Here is a 23,452-nt window from a genome sequence, read left to right as displayed (position 1 = left end):
CTAAGAAGCTGTATAATTTCTGTTTAAATTTTTTTTCTCTTTTTTTTTTTATGCAAACATACTACAATAAGCTTCTCTTTATTTGGAGACAAAATACAGTGGCACTACTGGAAGGAATTTCACAACATTACAAGTTTCGTAAAGGACAAGCAAACTTTTAAGGTTATTAATGAGCAAGCATGGTTATGTCTGGATACCTTAGCGCGAATTACCCACTGACGTCTTTCTGGGGAAGAAAGGCATTCCGTAAGGCTCCTTTTAATTAAAATAACATTAAAATGTCTCACCTACTGACATCTTAAAAAAAAAAAAAAGTGGTTGTGAGTTTTAGTTAATGAGATCAGTCTAATTAAGTTTGTGAGTTTACACATTTTGGAAAAAAGGAAACTATTACATAACCATACTGAATTATAAATATAAATGCTATTATTTTAACTCTTTCATGGAGTAAAGAGAATCAACATTATTCAATAATGGGAGTTATTTTTATAAAATAAAAAAAAAAAAGAAGAAAGGAAGGAACTATGCATTATAACTGGACAAACTAAAATACATAAATAAAAAAAATATTTTCTCCAAAATGGTACAATGTAGCTTATTATCAAACTGTTTACTTGTCCTTTATATTTTTCAGGCATTCAAAACTGCCCTTCAATGCACTTAATCTTGGTAAGCATGTCAAATTCTCCTTAGAGAAAATTCTGTACAGAATTTCAATGTATCTACCACAAATTTGTCATTAAAAACTTCCTCTTCCATTTAAAAAAACACTTCACCACAGAGTTGATAGATGAACTGGTATTAAAACATTGATACCCCAAGAACCTAGAGAGAAAAAAAAATGAGCGTTAGGAGTATGAAAGAGATGTGGACAGATATGAATTCAAATTAATAAAAGGAAAAAAAGAGTGCAGTTTGTAATGTTGCACTTAAAACAATGGAAAATGTTACTGAAGAACGATCTGAATCTATGAAGATGTGATATGCTGCCATCAAGTGTCTGTTATATAGAACTACATAGGGGGGAATTTATCAAAACTGGAGCAGAGAGAATCTGTAGTTGCCCATGGCAACCAATCAGCTTTTCTCTGCAATTTGTTCAGTTAAGATCTGAAAATGAAAGAGAGAAGCGGATTGGTTGCCATGCACAGCTGCTCCAGATTTTGATCAATTCCCCTCATAGTCTTTAAATGGAGATGAATGTGGAAAATGTTTTTCCTAAGTGAATGGAGGCGGTCTAACAAACTTTTCTTGTGTTTAAAATTTATTTTTTGACGCTTTTGGTTTTTTAGTGTAAAATTGACAAACTACAAACTATTTGCTACATTAGTTGTAAGAAAATATGTAAAAAACTTCAACTTAAAAAATAAAAGTGGTTAATGCAGTAAACACATTTATTGCTACTATTATATTCATATATTGTTCTACTGGTAAGCTTCTAGCACAAGGAAGGCTCTGTGCCTTTTATTAAGCCAAGAAAGGTGACACCAATGCTTGAAAACCATGACAGTCTAACCTCGTAACCTAAGCAAACATCTCTGGGAGGACAGAGATATATCCATTAGTATTCCTCAAGAGAATGGTCAGTAATGTTAAGGCCTCAATAACATGCCCAGAGTTTACAGCTTCCATATACTCCACACATTCGTTATGGTTGTCCAAATCAGAGCCAGAAAAATGATCTCATCTATGAACCACAAACTAAAAAAATAAATCTGTGCTACACAACATCTGTCTGCCTAAGAGTTACTACTAGAAAAATGCACTATGCATTGTGGCAACTTCATTGGAAAAAATAGCTACAGCGTATAAAAGTTCTAGGACAGGTTAAATCAATCTCCAGTTAGGCTCGCAGACAAATGATCAATCAATGCCTTGGCTATGTTATTTCATTATCTTTAATATGGCAGGTATTATGTATTTTAAGCTTACAGATTCATCCATGATTGAAGCAGGATCAAAGAAATCAGGTTTAAGTTCTGTTCTCTCTCTCCTGTTTTTAGATGGAGGCTAAAGAAAGGGAAACAAGTTTCATCATCAGTGTTATATAAACAATGCAGTATAATAAAGACCAAATAAATAAATCAATATTTAAAACTGAACTTGACACAAGCTACTACACCTACAGTTAAAAGACACATAAGGAAGCCATTTCAGCTGCCAAAGGATATGTTCTTCTGTCCAGCCAGTCTTGAGATTACACAACCCAGCACAGGCCTAGTGACATCACTTTTTTTCCCCCTCCCCCCAATGTTAATGTCAGCACTTACCTTATATGATGTCACTTAATCCGATCTTATTCTCCTTTCCTGATGTTTTCATCTGTCTCTCCAGCGGTGCGGCGGCTCTCCAATCCAGTGCTGACTCCTCTCTGCTTGCTGGCACTTCTGATCCCACGGTGTCTGCATGTGGGTGCACGCGTCCATAGACTTACCTTGCGTCTCTGGTCGTCTCCTGGCCGAGAATCCGAAATGCGCCCACCCCAAGATGCTTTGCGGCCGCCCGAACAGTTTCGTTTTCTCAGGCGGGAACGCGCAGCGAAAATAAGGTAAGTTTAAACTGCTGCTAAAGCGGGTTTTAAAAAAAAAAACTGTTTGCCTATATCTACTGCTTGATAGCAGTAGATATAGGCAAAAAAAACGGGAGGGTTTAGAACCCCTTTAACCTTAAAAGATAACTATGGGGCAAGTGTTTTTCCCCATTGTTCTCTTAAAGGTCATGGGAGGACATATACTAACGTCCTCCCGTGACCCAAAGCTCAGTATATCGCGAGCTACAGCTCGCGGTATACTGAGACCGCCGCAGCCGGGACGGATTCCGACATTGCTGTCAAGATCCACCCAACTGCGTGACAGCTGGCTCTGCCTATCTAGAGGCAGAGCCAGCTGTGCCCGCCCCCTCCCTTATCCATTCCTCCACTCCGCGCTGGGGGAACGGAGCGGGGAGGGGGGTGAATATACTGTTTATGCTCCTCCCCACACTGCATATTAAATGCAACATGACAAACGGGTCAACTGATTCATTAGATATATGCTCACAATTAGGAAGCTTATCATTGCAGACTTGGTCACTAAAAGTCAAACTTTTGACTTATGACATAAACATACTATTACATATACAAGCAGTGAACACTATTTACCAAGTCTATATCCATTGTGTCAAAGTCCATGCCCTCATTAAGATCTTCAATTCGTCCCTCAGACGACATCATAACATCCTCAACAATAGGCTCTTCATCATCTTCCATTAAACCAGGATTGCGCCGTCTTGCAAAGAAAAAAAATACAACATTATATATAACTTCTTAGTTTTTACTTTACTTTGCAGTTACATATACATTCATTAGGACATTAAACACCAACTCTGAACACAAATCTTACCGAAGATCAGTAAGTTGAACAGGTCCTTTGCTCTAAGACCACCTGCCATAGTCAGAACGGTCTTCAGCTCCCCACATACATGCTGGTGGAGGTCCAGCACACGTTGAAGTTCTATGCCTGCTCCACTAGTAAGTGGCGCAGGTCTCCTAAACCTCAGAGTTGTGGTTGCATATCTGTCCCCCCTATCGCAGAGATGGACAGCTCCTAGACGGGAGAGTTCAAAGCTCAGACTAGAGTGTCTGAAATTTTTCGTGTGGAAGGAACACTATGGCAAGAGCTGTGTCCAGGACAAGAACCAGATACTCCAATTGAGGAGTCGTTTTTTGCGGACTAGCTTAAAAGTGTGCCACCAGAAGCATCCTTGATGGTGTTAAGAGCTGGTTAAAAAAAGACACCGTCTCTGGAAGGCCATGCAGTTCAAAGGCTTTTTACAAAAGGATTCCGCAGTCCAGCACTTTAGCTTAAGTGCCCTATGTATATGAACCGACAAAATACCCATATGAGAAATGAGAGAGGAGGTTTCTAGCAAACTGTCACAGCTGAAATCTAATGCTACAACCATCTGCTACACGCGTTTCAGAAGAAGGGGACAACCCTCGATAGCGGTGTGATCTCAAGGGATTTTAACCAGTCTTTGTGGCCTTAGGAGTTTTAAGCAACCCAAGACTGGAAAGAGCACAGGTAGAAGCAAAGGGCTGATTCACTAGTTTCAGAGTGGAGTACACAACATCAATAAGAGCCAAAATGATGTTAATTCATTTTAAAATATTAGCAGAAGACTGTGACCATTCACACAAGCTCATTAGTCAAGGAAGCCACTAAGGCTGCAGACAAACCTGATGCAGAATCTGCAGAAGAATGTGCGGGAGCACGCTTATGGCCTCTGCAATCAAGGTCAGCAAATCACTGGGTAATTTGGGTCTTAAAATTTTGTGTGGTATAAACCTCGGCTGAGTGAGAAGATGGCCCACCTAGAACCAATAGAGCCAAAGAGGACTCTGGGGATAGAACAAACCCAAAAAGCAGAGGGTATCAAAATTCAAGGCTGGTTACATCCGCACTATCAGAAGGCGCACTTTAAGCAGCGCCTGGAGGGCACCCAGTACAGATGGACTGCCCCCCCTGTGTCTAGAATTAGATGCTGCAACCGCAATGCTTAAAAAGCAGGGTAAGCGGCAAGGCCTCAGGTACACATGAAACCTAGAGAGTAGGAGGTGAGGATCAGATGACCAGAGGAGAGAAAAATCACTGTAGGTAAGCAGCAGGAGCAGATCAAAGTTCAATGTAGCTCTTTGTAAGCAGGAGCAGCAGCAGGAAGATGCTACCTCACTGCTGCAAGGTGGAAAAGAGCACGGAGCATGTATTTGATACTCCATTCAGAGGATAACATCAGGGTTCAGTCCCATAGTTTTAACCCCTTCCACAGCAAAACCCGGGGTAAGGGAAAGAGCTGAGGCAATGCCTTGGAAAGCAGCTAACTATTAGCAGAATAGAGTCTGGAAAGCACCCCGTGCTGAACTCCAAAAGCCAGACTAAGGATGCCCTGATGGACAGCTGCAAAAAAGAGAAGAAGCTCTAGCAGCGATGTAGAGAACAGTCTTGAGTGAACACACACAAACAAAAGAGAAGATAAAGGAGCTAGAAAAAAAAATTAAAAGTCTTCACACAGCAGAGCTGTAGAAAAGATATCCATGTTCCTAGGACACTAGTTTTTTAAAAAAAACTGAGGCTTGCTGGTACTGGAATGAGTTATCCTAGGCTGAAATACAGTTTGTTTTTTGCTAGTGTCCGATCCCTCTGTAGGTGGCAGTATAACCTGAATGATAAAAAGACTTCCCATGTCACTTAAAGGGGAAGAATGAAATGGACATTTACCAATAGCATTTAAACTCAATTTCATTAACTAAAAACAGGCTACTCCTGCACTGCAAGGGTTAAGTGCTTGTTTTGTCTAGGGAGCTAAAATAACAGTGTTAGACTGGTCCCTTCAGTCTCACTGCCCCTCCGCTGCAGCGGTCTAAGATCCAGTGAGACATGTATGCCGAGTCATGTATGCATCGCTTGAGCAGGGAGGAGACAAGCTGAAAGCACTGGTCTAGGAGTCAGCTGGGATCGTGGTTCTAGCTCCCTAGACAAAACAAGCACTTAACCCTTGCAGTGCAGGAGTAGCCACACTGCAAGGGTTAAGATTTTATTTGCCAGAGTTCTTCTTGAAGGGTGGAACATTCATTACATATTTAAATGTTCTCACAAGCACAGTCAGCATGCTTTAGCCAAGACGAACAACATGAATAGAGTGTTTCAACAGTCAACTAAAGTTCCACTGAAATAATCAACTGAAATAGATGCAAAATGGCTGATATCAGGGAAATCTACAACTATACAAAGTGTAGCCTATATACATGTATGTACTTCCCTATTTTTGTCAAATGTACACTAGTATTTAAAGTTAGGAGAAGGGTGGGGGCAGTATGGAGTTTTTGACGGGCCTTTGTCTACCTGGAAAGCAGACGAGAAAATGTAACGGTCTATGCAGGTACTGCTAGGTTTCTACTGTAGTGCTGGAGTCTGTTCAGCTCCCTTGGGGTATTGACATGAGTACTTGAAAACAAATGTTTTTCTTTAACATTTTGTACAAGTGTACAAACTCAGTAGGGTTAAGTGGATGAATGCTGCCATCTCCTGGATATATTTCGGAATCAGTTAATATATTCAGCACAAATCCTCAATCTAAGCTATATAATCACTTTCAGGAAAATGCAGGATTATTAATAGATAAAACTTAATTTCAGTCAACTGAAAACAGTGCTACTAGTGTAAAGTAATGTATAAATATTTTCTTACATGGCATGCTGCAGATTAGTCCTCAGCTTTACAAAGTTCATAGCTGCTCTTTCTTGATGTTGCCTTGCTGCCTCTTCCTGCTGTCGCTGAGCAAGCATCCACGTTACCTGCGTACTGAACACATTAAAAGTTCAGAATGTAATCTTTTTTTGTTTTGTTTTTATCACATTCTACATATCCTGAAAAGAAAGCAAAACAAAATATGAACATTAACACCTACTTATAATCGATGGCTGGTTGGTGGTGCTCATGCTGCATTGGATAAACAGGCATATAACTCTCTTCCGGCCTCAATCTCTTGGGATCTCTCATGATAGTGGATGTGAGCTGTGGTGTTTGCATCATTACTGGAGTATTCATTGTCTGCTCCCGACTTAGCCACATGCTATCACTGCTACTACTCTCTTCAGCTTTAAGAAAAAAAAAAAAGTGTTTTCTATAAAAACAGAAAAAGTATGGCAGACAAAAAGTACATTTTCAACAAACAAATAAAAACAATACCTTCTGGTAATTTCCGTTTTCCTGTTGCTGGTTTTGCTTTTTTACTCCTTACAGATGACCCACGACCACTCATTCCACTCATAACAGACAAAGTGTCATCGTCGCCTCCAGCTAATAAGGAGTTTCGGTAAGACATGAGTGGTAACCAGACATCTTCTCGTCGAAGGGACATTTGAAACGTCATGAACTTTTCCAGGTATGCGTATCTAAAAACAAAACAGAAAATCCTCAATGAACATTTACAACAATTCAGACATATAAATAACAATTGAGAAAAGTGACACAGGCAAATTCTAGCAACAAAAATGAATTTTGTTATTAACATTCTACAGGATGATCAACACAATTACGCAAATGTATTTGGTTCCCTCTATAACATACTAATCTTCCTGTGTTCATCATCATCACATCTATGCACTGCCAAGTCTACAGAACAAACAGACAATGCTGCACATATGTAGCGGAGCTGCACCATAAATTATTCAATCTAACAATTGTAATGAGTTACTAAAAAGGCAATCATGACACAAGTCAGGGAAAGTCTGTTTAGAATACAGATGTTCTAATAGGTACTTACACTGTTTTCTTGTCCTGTCTTAACAGTTTTGAAGAGAACTCGCTCAGAATATCAAGGAAAGCCATGTTTAGCGGTGGGAGGACTTCTCCTTGTGGGCTTGGCTCTTTAAAGGCAAATTCTATACCATCCCTGAAAGATATGTTTAATGTATTAAAAGCAGACAATGCAATCTGAAACCCAAGATACACCCGACTGTTTTCCTAGCTGGAAATGTTAGTACCAATATAAGCAGAGCATAGTAAGCATATCAATAGCCAGACAAAAGAAAACAAAAAACCTCTCAGGCTCTTAAGTTTTTCTCCACAGTACTCTTATCCAACTCGCCACCCCTCCAGTTTCTTCCATTGCCTATCTTCAAATCTATTTCCCACCCTCGGCTTATACTCGAGTCAATATTTTCCCCCAGTTTTTTGTGGTAAAATTAGGTACCTCGGCTTATATTCGGGACGGCTTATACTCGAGTATATACGGTACTTTATTATTTTTAAAAGTGAAAATATGTTATTAGTCTTGTAAGGCTTGATGTACTTCCTCTAACATAACTGTGGGAGTCAAACAGCTTGCATGCTCTTATGGCCTCTGCCCAGTATGTTCAGTTACCTTAAGAAGACACTGTCACCACCTTTTGCCTTGTCCACTAAAACACTTACTTGGAAAAACAGATAATTTACATAGCTAACCCCTTCATTACGGGAGACGTACACTGTACGTCCCACCACGTACACTGTACGTGACCAGTTATTTGCGGCAATGTAATGCTGGTAACCGCCGATTCTCAGCGGTTACCATTCATTAATGAAATAGTTAAGCTTTTGTAAAAGCTTGTAAGAATGAAGTTGTTACATACAAATACCGAATCCCTAAATAGCAATCCCGTATTTGACAGCTAAGATAGCAGAGAGGTAGCAGAGTGACTCACCTCTCTGCTATTCGTTTTGACAGCTCCATAGACTGGCCCGAAGTTTACAAAGCTGTGTGATATATTTCAGGCACAGGAATATTACAATGTATCACTTCTGATCATCTGGGCAGGATCAGAAACCTTAAGGGCTTGCTCACAACAAGCGCGGAGCAGATGCGGACCAGAGCAGGTGCAGACCGGATCAAAACTACGTCCAATGTATTCCTATGGTATTTTGACCTCCAATTAACATCGCAGCGTGCGGATCCAGACCAGATGAAAAAAATGCGGCAAGCCCTATTTTACCTGCTCTGGATCTGGTCTGGAACGCATCAGAAACGCATCTAAAACGCAAAAACGCATCAAAAATGCATGCAAGTGCCTGAAAGTCCATGTTAAACTTTAAAAAATATATTTATTTTTTTTACCAAAACCGGCCCTAAACGCATCCAAAACGCATCCAAAACGCGTCTAAAACGCGGCACAACCCACTACACTGCGTGTGCAGAAACCTGACCGGATCTGGTCTGCATTTGGTGTGAACAAGGCCCAAGTGAGAACCGACTGACATGCTGTCAGGATCAGTCTCTAAGGTTATTATTAGCTGTTTCTAAGTTTGGAGCAGCCTAATAACCAAAAATGTAAAAAGTTAAATGTATCAAGCAGTCATAGTGACTGCTTGATATAAATTGACAAAAAAAATTCTGAAAAAAAATTATAAATATATTTTTTATACAATAATTATTATAAAAAGATTTCTAAAAAATAATCATCAAAACTTGTTAAAACAAAAAAGCGTTTTGTTTTTTCCTCATATATTTTTTAAAATCTTATTCGAAGTGAGGCGTTAGGGCTATATAATTATATCAAACGTGTACCTATCTGTCCTCTAAAAAAACAATATATAAAATATGTGGGTAAATTTAGTAAGAAAATATATTACTGCCATGGAAGAATCACACAGCAAAAATTTAAAAAGTGTGTCAGTCATTTACGAACAGAAACTGAAAACAAGCTCAGTCATGAAGGGGTTAAAACTTATTTTAACAAAGATCATGTTTTAGAGCAAGGGTGCATTGACAAAGCTCTGAGGGGAAAGGGTTCCAAAATTCTTCCTCTAAGAGAAAATGCTCTCTAAGCTGCTTATAAAATGACTGATTTCATGTCACAGTTGTTTAGAGATAGTAGATGCACTGACATGAGAGTTTTATTGCTGGGAAGAATTTTATCAAGCGATAGTCTCTCCATTCTAGGCAAATTAACACAAAGTTATCTTTTTTAGTATACAGGTTAGAACCTCTCTCAGGTTTAAATGGCTATCTGCTTTTTCATATCACAGTGATACCCATTCCCCTCCTTTCTTAACAAGGAGTCACAATGTGAGAATTAAGACGGTAAGGGGGATACAAGGGGATCAGACAAAAAGAAAATCTGAAGGCACTTCTAACCATTCCCCACTCTAACAGAATAATAGGATTTTGTCCTTAACGTAAAAGCCTTTTCTCAGAGTCCATTGAGGGACACACCGGAAGAATTCTGAGACATAGGGTTATGCTGCTGCCTTGAGGAGAAATGGAAACTACAAAAAAAGTAAAACCTGCCACTTTAAGATCATAACCCCTCCCACCACCCAGTTGTAGTAAGCAGTAAAAGGAAATGAGGGGAGGGAGCGGTGTCCCTCAATGGACTCCGAAAAAAAGGATTTTACGGTAACAACAAAATCCTATTTTCCCCATTGTTCATTTAAGTACACAGCGCTGAAGCATTCTGAGATGTAGGGATGTCCAAAAGCAGCCCAAAAAGAGAGGCGGGCACCACAACAACTAGAAGCGGCACAAAAAAAACGTAAACCCCGTCAAACAAATATTTAAACAGCTGCCTGAAGAAAGTTTTTGCCAAAACTAGCTTCAGAGGCGGCAGAAAGATCAACTTTATAAAACTTTGCAAAAGTGTGAACAGAAGCCCAATTATGAAATGCCCATGAAGCACTAATGGCCCTAGTAGAATGAACAGAAAAAGTAAAAGGGAGGTACCTTATCCCGCAACTGATAAGCTTGATTTACAGCCTGACAAATCCACTTAAAAATATAGTGGATCCAAAAAGCTGAAAAAACATTTCTAGGCTCTTCTGGTAGGACCAACAGACTACACACGACTAAAGGAAGCTGTGGCTGAAAGATAAATGCTGATAGCTCGCACAACATCCAATCAATGAAGAGAAATGTCCTAAGGATGAAGATAAATTTCCTAAGGATGAAGAGAAATCTCCTTCGGATGAACAGAAGCAGGAGAAAGGGAAGATAAAACAATATATTTTTGGACAATAAAGAAATATCTCAAACAGGCTTAAAGGGAGAATTTTTTGTAGAACAGATAAAACCAACTTTAAGTCTCACAAAGGAAGAGGAGACACAACAGGATGCACAATATGTGGTAATCCCTGAATAAAAGTACAAATCAAGGAATGAGAAGCAAGAGGACGTTGAAAAAGGACAGATAAAGCAGATACCTGCCCCTTAAATGGTACTAAGAGCTAAATGTTGCTCAACCCCTGATCAAAAGGAAAGGCAGAATATGCAATATAAACCAAGCCCGCGGGGGAAACCGAAAGGACTCGTACTAACAAAAATAAATCTTCCACGTACGGTGATACATTTTATGAGAAGATAATTTACGTGCCTTAAGCATTGTAGGAATAACAGAACCCGAAACTCCTCTGTCTCGCACCACGTGGGTTTCAACAGGTCAGGCCATTAACCTTTGTAGCGCAATTGTCGTTTTTGCGCGCTGGTGCACCGGACGCTTATTTACGTTTATATCTCCGTAAACGTGGGGGAGTTAAACATTTTGGGTTTTTTTTTTTTTACTTTTTTATATGTTGCCGATCGTCTATATGTGAAACACCCGGTAACGGGTGTTTGCATTGGTCGGGTCTTCTCTGCCCGTGCACGCCCGCTAGGGGGCGCTCGCGAGCAGAAAAAAAACCCCACCAATGCTGCAGTGACGTCCGTCCGTTTTTTTACAACGGGCGGACGGCAAGTGGTTAAAGCCTGCGACCGAGAAGCAGGGTAGCAGTATGGTCCCTGAGACAACAGATCTGGCCAAACTGGAAGAAACCAGGGATCTTTTGCCAACCGATAAACCAGAACTGCATACCACACCCCTGCAAGGTGAATTTAAGGGGGGCCAAGACTGGCAGGAACTTCTTTGTGTTCTATCCTGCAATACAGTCGAGGTAACAGTGTCAGTAGAGAAAGGCACATATTAAGTGTACCAGAAGTCCACCTGACAATCTCTCACATCAGGAATGGGCACAGAGGGCAGAGCTGGAATGAGTAGTTCCATTCTTGTAAGAATCTGGTCAGTTACTCTAAAAGAAGCAAGACTTCTGCTTAACTGACAGTTGATGTATGACACTGCTCTGGCTTTGTCTGACTGAATCCTGGTAACATAACTTTGCAGCTGTGAGGTCCACCATGGAAGGGATAACCAAATTGCTTGAAATGCCAGTATTTTGATAGGGAGACAAGTATTCCGGCTCCTTGCACCAAAAAGGGTGTCCAGGTGTGGACAGTGTCAGGCTGGTACCCATCCAGTGGCGTAACAATCGACATAGCGACCCAGGCGGCTGCTATTGGACCGGGCCAGGGCCGCCATGGCATGTGGGGGTGCTGGCTGTCACAGACACAGCTCAGCAACGGCCACGGCGCATTTCCCCTCATAGCCGCTGCGGAGCTGTGTCAGTGACAGCCAGGCGCTGCGGCAGATGAGGGCGGTGTTCGGAATGGAGGCGGGGCCTTAGAGCAGGTGGGGCCAGTGATGTAAGAGAAGGCGGAGTCCGTCGATAGCAGAGGAGGCTGGGACGGAACAGGAGTCAGGGGCCCGGCGACCACAGAGGCGCTGACAGGTAAGACAGACTCAGACCCTGCAGAGCCCACTATAGAGAGTCTATGGTGGGCTCTGCAGGGTCACTCTCCGCTGGGGGTCAGCAAGTGGCATGACTAGCAATCACGGGGCCCCATACAAAATTTTGCTATGGAGCCCTGTGATTTCTAGTTACGCCCCTGTACCCATCATAAGAATTTCCTATCCTAATGGAAGAAGAGATTTATCCAACTTCAGGGCTGGATGCTGAGCCTCAAAATCAGAGAAAACTTCTCAGTCAAGCATCTCAGTGGGTTCAGAGGCTGTGGCTTCTAGTCTCATGAAGACCGAATGTTGAGTTGTAATAAACTGCAGTGGAATTGGGCATACAGAACTCTCTCAAAAGAGGCTACCATCAGGCCCAGAACCCTCAAGCAAAAGGAGAGTTGGAGGGCTCATGGACTACAAAGTTTGAGTCTGGAAGAGGAGAGTTTGAATTTCTCTTGGGGAACAAAAAGCTCTGGCTTGAGATGTGAATCAGCATAGTAATTTCCAGCAGTTAGAAGGATCTAAAGCAGACTTCTGGGGGTTCAGGACCTAAATGAACCTCTGTAGAGTCTGACTTATTGGCCTAGGACTAATAATGCCTCCGACTATCATCTTAAAGTGGCAGGCTTTTTTGCCTAGTGTGCATTTCTCTTGAAAGCAGCAGCATAACCCTACATCTCAGAATTCTTCAGAGCTGTCTCTCTCAATGGACGAAGGAGAAAAAAAAAAGTTGGCTGGAAATGAGCTCTAACCTCCCTGGCGGTATGATTTTTTTTGCTTCCCTTTTTCGTTCTATTTGTTTTCTCTAACTTTTGAATCTCCCGCCGGTTCCGCCAGCCCCCCCCCTCCCGGGACGGTACTCGGAAGACGGCATCGGCCGGAGGACACAGCGCAGCTCGAGGGACAAGGTTAGAGACGCGCTGTGTATTCCCGAGTGTGGCTCTGGGTTACCGCTTATGGTACAGAAAATTAACCCTGAGCCACACTCGGGAATACCACCAAGGAGGTTAAATTGGACCTTTCACTAAAAATCACAACAGCATGCCGCTCTGCATGCTGATATGAAAACATCTCACAATCATTAGTTAAAAAACAAACATATTTTGCTTTTACTTACAATTACTGTGTTTTCACTTCCTGGTCCACTTAGGCATTAGTGATGTAATGTGCTTAAGTGTTGCATCTTGGGAAGATTACATCAGCAGAGCATTTCTGGGAAATCTCATCTGTAATTTCCAAGATTTCAGGAAAAGGCATTATCCTCCCCTGACATTATGTGCATAGTCACATGTCCTAGTCACAGGTGCCAGAGTTCCAGGAAATAAAGGGAGATATATGAATCTGCCCTTAGCAAAAATGGGCACTGTGAGAAGACTGGGGAGGAAAAAAAAAGGGGGTATGTAAAGACTAAAAAGCCGGCAATTATCTAGAAGTATGTGTTTGTAGATTGTCATTAGTAAACCTTTCTAAAGGGGTCTTAGTTGCCAAGGGTAAAGTTCCTTTTTAAATTGAAAATCAGACCATAACATTAAATGTGCAATTAAAAATGTAAAACGCAGTCAAAATAACTTAGAGGTAAGCATCACTATAACCCCAAAACAGTACTCGGTGAAAAAACATCATAGATTCCCTTTTACTGTTGCAAAAGGGAAATATTACTGTTAATGAATCTGCAGCATTAAACAAAAAAGTGTAATTACTTGTGCAACATTGCAATAGCTTCTCTTGTTTTAAGCTGATCGAGTCCAAAGGTTAATGCAAAACGTCTTGCAAGTTCTTTAATACCACTGAATGTTGGCGATGATCGGTCAAAGTTATAACCATGTTCCTGGATCATTTCATTGAACAGCTGGGCAGAAATATAAAGAAACACATTTCAGAATCTTGTCTGTTACATACTTTGACACACTAAAAACGTTAAACTTACAGTGCATGCAGTAAGATACAAGTGTAAAAAGTAAATTCCCTCTCAAATGAAATCATACCTGTATTGGCTGTAAACAGGTAATACCATGTTTTTACAGGCACCCCAGTTCACTTATATAACAGGCATGTACATATTAGAGCACTACAGCTTTACGGGCGATAATGTAAAGGTCGAGGACAAAAGCTCTAAGCACTCTACAACTAAAGGGCGAGTAAGGACTGTAGAAGGGTTCTTTGCTGTCAGCCAAGTCCATTTCCCTAATTTCTGACATCATTGCTATAGTAGGTTGCATAGCAGAAAAAAAAAAAAAAAGATTTGGAAAGAGCTTTCAAACGTTTATTAGTGGAATTCTTAAACACTAAAAGCATTCTCACCAGATGTGAGAGATTGAAGGACCCACAATGGGAATAGCCCACTTGGATGAAAATTCTTAAACATTTTGGTCTGCAAAGAGTTTGGGAGGAGTACATTTGTCAGGACTGTCCCAACCTTTGTACAGAACAGGCTGAAGTAAAAAGTGTATCGGGAAAGTTTCAGGAAATCTAGATTGGTAACCGTATTCAAGTAGAAGCTACAGATTGCCCGTTTTGTGAGTCAATATAGTATATTTTAGCCTGGGAACTATTTTAGCTGACTGAGGCTCCTCAGAAACGAAACATTATTCAGTTTTTAATTTCTAAGGCAAACCTCACAATCAAAAATAATGCTCTGTGCAAAGGCTTCACACAAAACGGCTATGAAAAAAAAAAAAATCTACTTACCTGTTGTAAACTAAGTATAAGTGTTTTTGCACACTGAATCTTATCGATCTGCCGTGTTTTACTCATGGTTTCCTTGATGATGTCCCCATAATCATTGTAATACTAAACAAGAGAAAACAATGACCATGTCAAAAGAGAAAAAAGTTAAAGAAAAAAAGTAACAAGGAAAAAAAACAAAAAGGTAATATCACCAGTATATTTACAATAAAGTTTTGTTCTTACAGCAAACGTGTCCTGTCCACTAAAGTTGATAAATGATCAGTGCTAAACAGCAGGAGGTATGCGCAAGGTGTCGTTAAATCTATGCATCTGTGTGGGGCCCTAGGTGCTAAGCCCAACGAGTTTCAAATTATCTCAAAGTTGCTAGTAACTTATAAAGTCCAGCACCTTGTCAGTTTATTGCCAAATACTAGCGCCTTTACAGTCTAATGAGGCCCGAGCACTAGAAAGTCCAATGACGGGGGTAGAGCTTGGTGCGAGGTGCAGACAGGGTTAACTCCAATTTGAGGAGAAGTTGAGGCCCTGTAAAAGAGCCAGATTTTAGGTGCCAGGGCAATGTCATGGGACAAAAGAACTGATCTGAAGACAGGATTTTTACAAAAGAAAAAACACTTTAGGGATACAAAGGGTTACTACTACTGTTAAGCAGTTAAGAGGCCTGGCATGCAAACACTTGCTCCTATCTTCACCTCTGGCTTCCACAGTCCATAATTAGGGCCTCTTTAGTGGGGACATCACTGCATCTGATAAACGTTTTACTACTTTACTGAAAACATTCAGGCTTCATTCAGCAAAGTGTTCGGCAATAGAAATTACAATGATCCTTATAGAACCCAGCCAGAAACTCCTTCATTTTCTAGATGAACAATAAAGGATGACTGCTGCAATTTATTTAATAGCTATGGGTAACACATGCTTTTCCTTTCAAACACTTATGGAGCCACAGCAAATGCGAAGTTTGTACAAAAATTTAATTGGTTAAGTAACAACTGCCAAAAGGCATCATGTACCTACCCTCATGTACTGTTTGAAGATGTCTGCAGCAGTGTTCATTTCAACTACATTATATACTATGAGCTTACAGTAAGCTGCAAGCAAATTTCTTCTTTTGTGCAATGCTTCAATTTTAGTGGCCTCGTCGTCCTGCTGGCCATCTTAAAAACAGAAAAATAACCCATTAAAATGCCTCACTAAGATAGCTGGAGAACAGTGGCAAATGAGTGTATAGTATGGATGAATGAAGTCTAGGAAATGGTTTCCATTTAACAAATTCAAATAAAAAAAATTGTGTACCAAAGTCCAAAATTAGAAAATAAAAAGGTTAAACATTTAAATACCTGTAATGAATAAATACTAAAACTGAAGGCAAAACCTGATCAGACAATTTGTATATCCTGCTTAAATCAACACAGCTGGTTGTTTGGTGTGAAAACTCTTCTTATAAAAGCTTTCAATGGAAACAATAATAAAAAAAAATGGTGGCAACAGGTAATAAATGATCAAATGGATAAGTAGTGATATCTCCGTTTTGGGCTATAATGACAAATAGGTACAACTGTGTTTATACTGTTAAGACAAGACATGGCACAAAAAACAACAACCCCCCCCCACAAAAAAACAAAACAAAAACACTTAGAGGTCTATACAAGTTTTTAAACATTCTATTTGGATTCAACATGAAAGATTACATCGGCTGTATCAGACACTAGGCAGACAATAGCAAATCTGAATCAGCCAAACAGTTAAGGTACAATAGACAGTAGCAAAACAAAAGTATACCTTTGCATAAAAATTTTTTTTACCATACCTGCACAGAAACCAATAATTTACACATATTGAATCTTCCTGTGTAGACTATTGCACTATATTAGCTTATAGATATAACAATCTATAGAAAATAGCTTATATAGAAATCCTATTATTAGGTTTTTACGAATTATCTAATTGGATGTTGTGGCCCTCTAAAAGCTATATAACAAGCATAGTAGAAATTTGGTGAAAGAAAGTTGGTGCAAAAATAATTTTTGTACTCACTGTAATATTCTTGAGGTGCACAAGAAGTCTAACCTTAAGGTTATACTGTTGCCTTCAGGTTATACTGCCATCTACAAGTGGACTAGATACTGGTAAAAAAAAAACACCAAAAAACCTCAGAATAACCACTCCCACTACCATCATGCTTCAGTATTGTAGCAAAGCAGTACCAAAAGTATGATCGTAAGCATCATAAGGGTGGGGTTAGTGTATCTTAATAGATACCCAGAGAAAAAGAGGAAACAGGATTTTTGTACCCACCTTAAAAGCCTTCTCTTGGAGTCCACAGCTGGACAATAAGCAACCTAGGGTTATACTGTTGCCTACAGGATAAAATTGACACTAGGCTCATAGAAGGGGGGAAAAAAAGGCCAACCCCATTTGAGACTATAACCCCTCCAATCTGCTCAGTTGTAGCAAGCAGTCCAAACAGAGGACAATAGCTTATAAAAGGGAGTGGAGCGGTGTCCCTCAATAGACTAAGAAAAGGATTTTACAGAGAGTACAAAAATCCTATTTACTCTATTGTTTAATGAGGGACACACCTTCCAAAAACCTAGCAACACAAACACAGGTGAACCTGCCCAACAAGAAAAAAAAAACAGAATAAAAGACCAAGGGCACAAAATAGCAGCTTGTAACCCAAACTGACATTTGCAGAGGCAGACATATCAACCTTGTAAAACCTAAGAGAACGTATGTACAGAAGACCAGGTCGCACCCTTACAGATTGGATTTACAGAAAAAGAATGCACATGGCAGACCTTTGACGGTACTAAGGTGCCAAATGTTGTTCTACCCCTGATTACAGCATACCAAAAAGGCATGTGGGCAGCCACCAAAACATCCTCTGCTTTCACTGGAGAATTCCTGCACCTGGTGACAGACCGGTTAAGTCCGTATGAACCTGGGAGGTCAGAAGGTCCACATTCAGCGTCTATCACTACCGCGGGTCCAGGTGCTGGTGGCTGAGAAAACTTGCCTACCAATTGTCATCAACTGGGATGTACACAACTTGAATCTAAAATTCGGCCTAGGAAAAGATCTGATCCAACACTTGACAAGGCGGGACTTCTGGTTCCTCCCTGGCAACTCATATACACCATTATCATGGTGTTGTCTGAATGAATCCATATCGAATTACCTTACAATCAGAATCTGCAGATGTAGCCAAAATCGCCTGAAGTCCAAGGATGTTGAACAATAGACAAAACTCCTCTGACATCCAAGTTCCCTGCACAGTTAGGTTTCCAGACTTCCTCCCCAGCCTGACAGGCTGGCATCTGTTGTGAGGGACCCCCAAAATAGGGGAAAAAAAAGACTTATGACTTGAGAGTAGATTTCCTGAGCAAACCAAGCTGAGGACAACCAGGCTTTCAGTGTCTTTCCACAGACCAGATGGACTTGTCCCATGACAAAATGCTGAAGAGATCTGGTGTGAAACTAGGGAAGTGGAGCTGGCTCCAAAGAGGCTGCCATCTGACCTTGGACCCTCACGGAAAAGTGGAGAGTAAGATGACTCCTGGAATGGAGAGTGCCAATATTAGACTAGAGTGTCTGAAGTTTCTTCTGTGAAACACTCTGGCCTGAGCTGTATCCAAGACTAGACCAAAGATACTCCAAATGATGAGTTGGCTCCAAGGCTAATATATAATGTTGTTAAGGCGTTAGTTTTAAGAGAGCAGTTTCTGGGGAATGTTGCAAGTAAGAGCCATACTGTAATGGGTTAAGACGGTTATCTGTGAGGTAGCAGTTCAGACAGTTGTAGACTAGGCAAACAAAGACTTTTGGAGAGAACTGTGAGCAAAAAGATGGGTCTGAAGTTGTTCAGACTGTTGGGGTCCAGCAAGGGCTTTTCTTTTTTTAATTGTAGTGGTATGGCCGTTGGAAAAGCCACACTGTTACTTTATTAGAAAAGTGCCTAAGAAAGTAAAAACTAGAAGCAAAACAATAGGTCTATTAATATGTAAGATTTGTAGCTTTTATGTCATGTGCGATATATGGTAAATTCACCTGAACTGCTGTTATCATCATCTTGGTCAATGAAGACATGATCCAAAATAAAGCTGAGCAGCTCTGACTGCAGCGAAGAATCGGGGGAATAGACTAAAGGTTCCATTGCTTCCCGACCTCCAATCACAATCTGATGGCTGAAGATCATTAGTACGTCAGAGAGAATAGTGAATGCCTGCAAAACAATGTACAACTAAGATTACTTACAAAAAGAAAACAACTTAAGTTTTAGGTCCAGCTTTCCATGTCAACACATTCATGTATTACATGTGCTAAAAGACCCAATAAAGATACAGGACATGGTGATTTTCCATTGTGTATGTATGTTGTTTTTCATATTTTAGGGCACTGTAAATACTGATGTAAGAATACTACTTCTCCTAAAGCAAATGCAATATTTTTAGACACTTTAAAAGCCCGTCTTTGGGATGAAAGTACTCAAAATTTCATGAGAAGACACTGCAACACAGCGCTGGCAGCATCTTCTCCGTGAGATTTGGAGTTCACTATGTTCCCCAAATCACACCTAGAAAATGGCAGCAAGGCACGAGCAGAAGCCATAGGAAAGGTAAAGATTGAAAGATTCTTGCTGCTTTTCTGGAAAGGGAAGGAAGGACAGCAAACTAAAAAAAGTGGACTTTATGGACAATAAAGTAAAACACCTGCATTAGAATGTCAGACAGCAGCAGCCATTCTTTGATTTCCGGGCGTTTTGTCATTTTTGTCCCTGGCAGAGAAGCTGACCAGGAAATAGTAAAGCACCGAAAGACAGAATCCTTTTCAAGTAGACCTGCACATGGTAAAGGACAGCACCCTTCAACCACACGAAGTTGCTTACACTCTCCTTTCCTGCATTAACTTGTTCATGAGGGGCAGCAAAGTAGCACACCCTATACTTTAAGATATTGAGCAAAGGCACGGGTGCAGTTTCTAAACATAGTTTAACAAATATACAGCAACAACCTTTGAAAAGAAGTCACCTAAAGGGTTGCCAATAAGGCTTGCTTCACAGTTATGCATGTTAACAACACGGCACTTTGCGCTGTTTCTTTAGAATGGAACTCCAAGCAAAAACTACAGTAAGTGGAAGTATGACACACATGCAATGCAGTGTTGAAGGGACATTCTTTATCTTCTGCCATGTGTTGGCAGCCTATTCTAAATTAACAGACAGCCTTATCATAACACACTTCAATATGCATGTGATAATTAATGCGCAATAATGGAAAAGTAAGAGTGTAAAGCTGCCCATAGAGGCTCTTCAAGGATCAGATTACATGTACACACAGCCCACCTTCCCTTTTACTGTACTACAACAAAATGCAAAGTACCACTCTGCTTTCATAGCAAAAAACAAACCAACAACACAAAATACTTCATTCAATTCATTTACTGACCTGTTCTTTAACAGCAGTGTGCACATTGGTAAGATAATGCTGACATATCTGACAAAATACTCTCATTTGCCTCTTCAACTTGATCAACTCTTCCTACAAAGAAAAACATCATTAGATAAAAGTTACAAGTCATCTTGGCACAAACACTATACCAATGAGGGAATGGACCAAACATACCTTAGTTGAACCTGACTCTGATATCTTTGCCAGTTGCCAGAGAATGACATAGTGAGTACACTGTAAAGCATGAATGACAATCTGAAAAGAAATAACATGAACAGAAAAGATTCATTAGGAATTCTGCTGTCACCAGGATGTTAATTTACACCGACACAATTACAAACATACCTGCTCCGGCATATCTCCATTTTCAATACCAGTTTTCAATAGCTTGTAATTGCTGCTGAATAAATCCCACCTAGAGAGGTCGTGTGCACTGAAAGAAGAAAAATCATCATCAAAGTCATGCTATACTATGTATTTTTCCCTAAACACATCAAATGCTGCTTTTGCGATCCAAAAATTATCAATAGTAACAAAGCATAACTAAACTCTAAGAGAATGTCTCAAAATGATCTGCCCCTCTTCTATAGACCATGCAGGGAACAGGAAACACTTGATTTAACCTCTGCTGTTGTCCTAACTAACCTGGATGATATTTGGACAGAGTCTGGAAAAGAAAAAAACCCTGTCAGGTTTATTGCGGTCTTTGTCCCTTGCAGGGGAGATATACACCTCTCTATGTGTCCTGGTGAGACTTTGGTACAGAAAGTATTGGGTGATCCAAAATTTTTGTATTCATGTGAACAGGCACTAAGAGAAAATCTTCAAATAGGAAACCTGATCAAGTAACAACTGTCTATGACAGCATTTACCCCAGCTTTGGACAGGTTTCCTTTTTCTTTCAGTTATGTTTCTGGGACATAAAGTAAATAGAAATTTCCCCCGACAGGACATGAGTGCTTAAGGTAAAAAAACATAAACAAAAAAATAAACCTCGAAACATTGCCTTCTCTTTTCAGAACTAAAACAAAAAAGCTTCACTGTGCTGCCACAGCCAATGTTATCTTTTATTATTTCTTCTGTTTCAGTTACACTGCATATGTATTTCATTGTGTTATGCTGTATTTCTAGCACCTAGTGGTAGATTAGCATTATTACAGCCTAATCTGTGTATACTTTGGTATTATCCACGTCACCCCTGCTGTTTTCTGTACTTTGGTACAGTCTTCTGGTAGATTCTCCCAGCCTCTCCTTCCCACTTCCTTTCTGATTTCACCCCTCACTGAGGTAAGAGGGTCTCTCTGTCCACTCTCTTAAAGGCAAAGATAGGAATGTCTTTTCCACCTCTAAGAATGACAAGGAATCACATCCTCTGTATTGTGAAGGGTAAATAAACTACATTGGATTCTACTCTGAGTCTTCTTAGCGAGTTAGACACGATCTGTGGATATCACCAAGTCAATAGGTTGTCATACTATCTGTACAGATGATTATGTGAAAAATACATTGAGAGTTATTCACAGAGGGCTGAAGAGTTTGGGGAAGGCAGGAGAAGGGAACAATCTAGCACAACATAGCCGAGCTGGAAAGTGAGCTGAATTGGAGAATTTTTCCAAATCAGCTATGTTATCCTAGATTGTTCACGTCTCCTGCCTTCTCCACACTCTTCACCATTTTGTGAATAACCCTGTAAGTGCTGGTTTAAACAGAACATTCACATTTGCTACCTTTTGCTGTGTAAGAAAAATAGTAATGCTGGTTACTACATATTATTGGGTGGGAGGAAGTGATGAATTGCTACCCATTTCTGAGAATTGCATTGCATCTAACCTATAAACTTTTTCAAATGTGTAGTTCACTATGTAGCACATACAGAAATTTTGAGTATAAAGTGCATCCTGTTTTATGTGTCTTGCTGAATCAAGATTGTAAAGGTCAAGAACCACAATCCTGACCTACCATCAGTAAAGCAGAAATGTTTTAGTTTCAATTTCTTGTAGTAAATTACTAGGTCAGGAGTCAGGAAAAACATCTAAGTCAAAATGGTTTGTGAACGTAAAAGGAATCCAATATAAGCATATTTAAGGAAAACAACTTACTTGTGGAAAGCAGTTATTCGCTTTAGTGTGGAGAGCACTTGGTATGCATCATCCTCATCAGGCTCCTCTTCCTAGAAAGGATAAATGTAACACTATCAACACAAATCTCAAGTTCTAAAGAGAATTCAGATAAAATATACTCTATTCAATAAAGATCTTTTACAAGATTAAAAAAACTGATATTCTCATTGCCCTACTAAATAAGCATGATGCTTACATTCTGAACACAAATCATCTTACTACGTATATTCCTGGAGGTTCCATGACTTGCTACTATTTAAAGAGTGCCATTCCTAACAGTATAAATCACCACACCATTTTTAGAACAGAAAAACCTTTACCCAGATTACGTGCTCCCGGCAGGCCTTGTATACACAGCGGCTGGCCGGGAGGTAGTTAAACTATTTCCGTATTCCCAACACAAAGTCTTTGGGTTTCAGTTGGTTTCTAAGAGCCTAGAAACATTTGACAATTGTTTATATTAGAGGGCTGCCCAAATTCTGCTGCAATAGAAAGTAAAGCTACAACAGTACATAAGGACTTTTATTAAATTGCTTTTACTGCTTGTGCAAAATATGTCTACATTTTACACTGCATAGTTTGGACACAGGTTCACTTTAAGGATATATAAGCATTTAATTCAAAACCTCAAATGGAAAGCTACCACCTTTGAAATAAATCCCACTAACCTCTTGTAGGAAGTCCTCAAGAAGGCGGTTGAATTTATCTGCCTGTTCATCGATCAACTGGCTCTTCGCAATGTCCACTCGGTTAAATATTGTGAACTCTTCATTGCAAAGTGCATGGTAGGTTTTAGAACATGCTTCCAAAACATCGGTGTCTGTATGCTTTTCTACAATGTTCCTGATCTGGCGTAATAATGCCTCTAAATGCTTTAAAAAGAAAATAAAAACAAGGACACAGTTATGAAAAAAATCAACTCTTTTTTTTTGTGTGTGTGATTGGGCTATGAGTAATTTATTTAGGGGGGGGGGTTAAAATACAATATCCAGTATATAGGCATTAAATAGGTTGAAGAAAAGTTTAGGATTAGGTTAGACATCGACTGACACTGTTACTGAAAAATAGATTGTATATTTATG

General features: G+C 40.0%; 1 protein-coding gene across 1 annotated transcript in view; it reads right to left on the bottom strand.

The window, feature by feature from the left end:
* Positions 1–194: 194 nt before the first annotated feature.
* The window catches only part of STAG2 (stromal antigen 2), an 85,568-nt gene continuing 62,310 nt past the window's right edge, over positions 195–23,452 (bottom strand). Inside the window, exons 17-32 of the mRNA XM_018558621.1 lie at positions 23,039–23,242; positions 22,350–22,420; positions 20,596–20,683; positions 20,425–20,505; positions 20,248–20,340; positions 18,851–19,025; positions 15,818–15,957; positions 14,804–14,905; positions 13,816–13,964; positions 7,303–7,431; positions 6,711–6,931; positions 6,445–6,634; positions 6,225–6,338; positions 3,140–3,266; positions 1,933–2,010; positions 195–825 (exon numbers count right to left, since the gene is read on the bottom strand). Of these exons, the coding sequence (XP_018414123.1) occupies positions 802–825; positions 1,933–2,010; positions 3,140–3,266; positions 6,225–6,338; positions 6,445–6,634; positions 6,711–6,931; positions 7,303–7,431; positions 13,816–13,964; positions 14,804–14,905; positions 15,818–15,957; positions 18,851–19,025; positions 20,248–20,340; positions 20,425–20,505; positions 20,596–20,683; positions 22,350–22,420; positions 23,039–23,242 (1,986 nt within the window). The 3' untranslated portion in view covers positions 195–801. The remainder of the gene's footprint in view (positions 826–1,932; positions 2,011–3,139; positions 3,267–6,224; positions 6,339–6,444; positions 6,635–6,710; positions 6,932–7,302; positions 7,432–13,815; positions 13,965–14,803; positions 14,906–15,817; positions 15,958–18,850; positions 19,026–20,247; positions 20,341–20,424; positions 20,506–20,595; positions 20,684–22,349; positions 22,421–23,038; positions 23,243–23,452) is intronic.

The sequence above is a fragment of the Nanorana parkeri genome, unplaced genomic scaffold, assembly GCF_000935625.1.
Source record: "Nanorana parkeri isolate BGI_ZX_2015 unplaced genomic scaffold, ASM93562v1 scaffold349, whole genome shotgun sequence".
Lineage (NCBI taxonomy): Eukaryota > Metazoa > Chordata > Amphibia > Anura > Dicroglossidae > Nanorana > Nanorana parkeri.
Note: the sequence above shows the minus strand (reverse complement) of the source record. Positions and strands in the feature narration are given on the sequence as shown.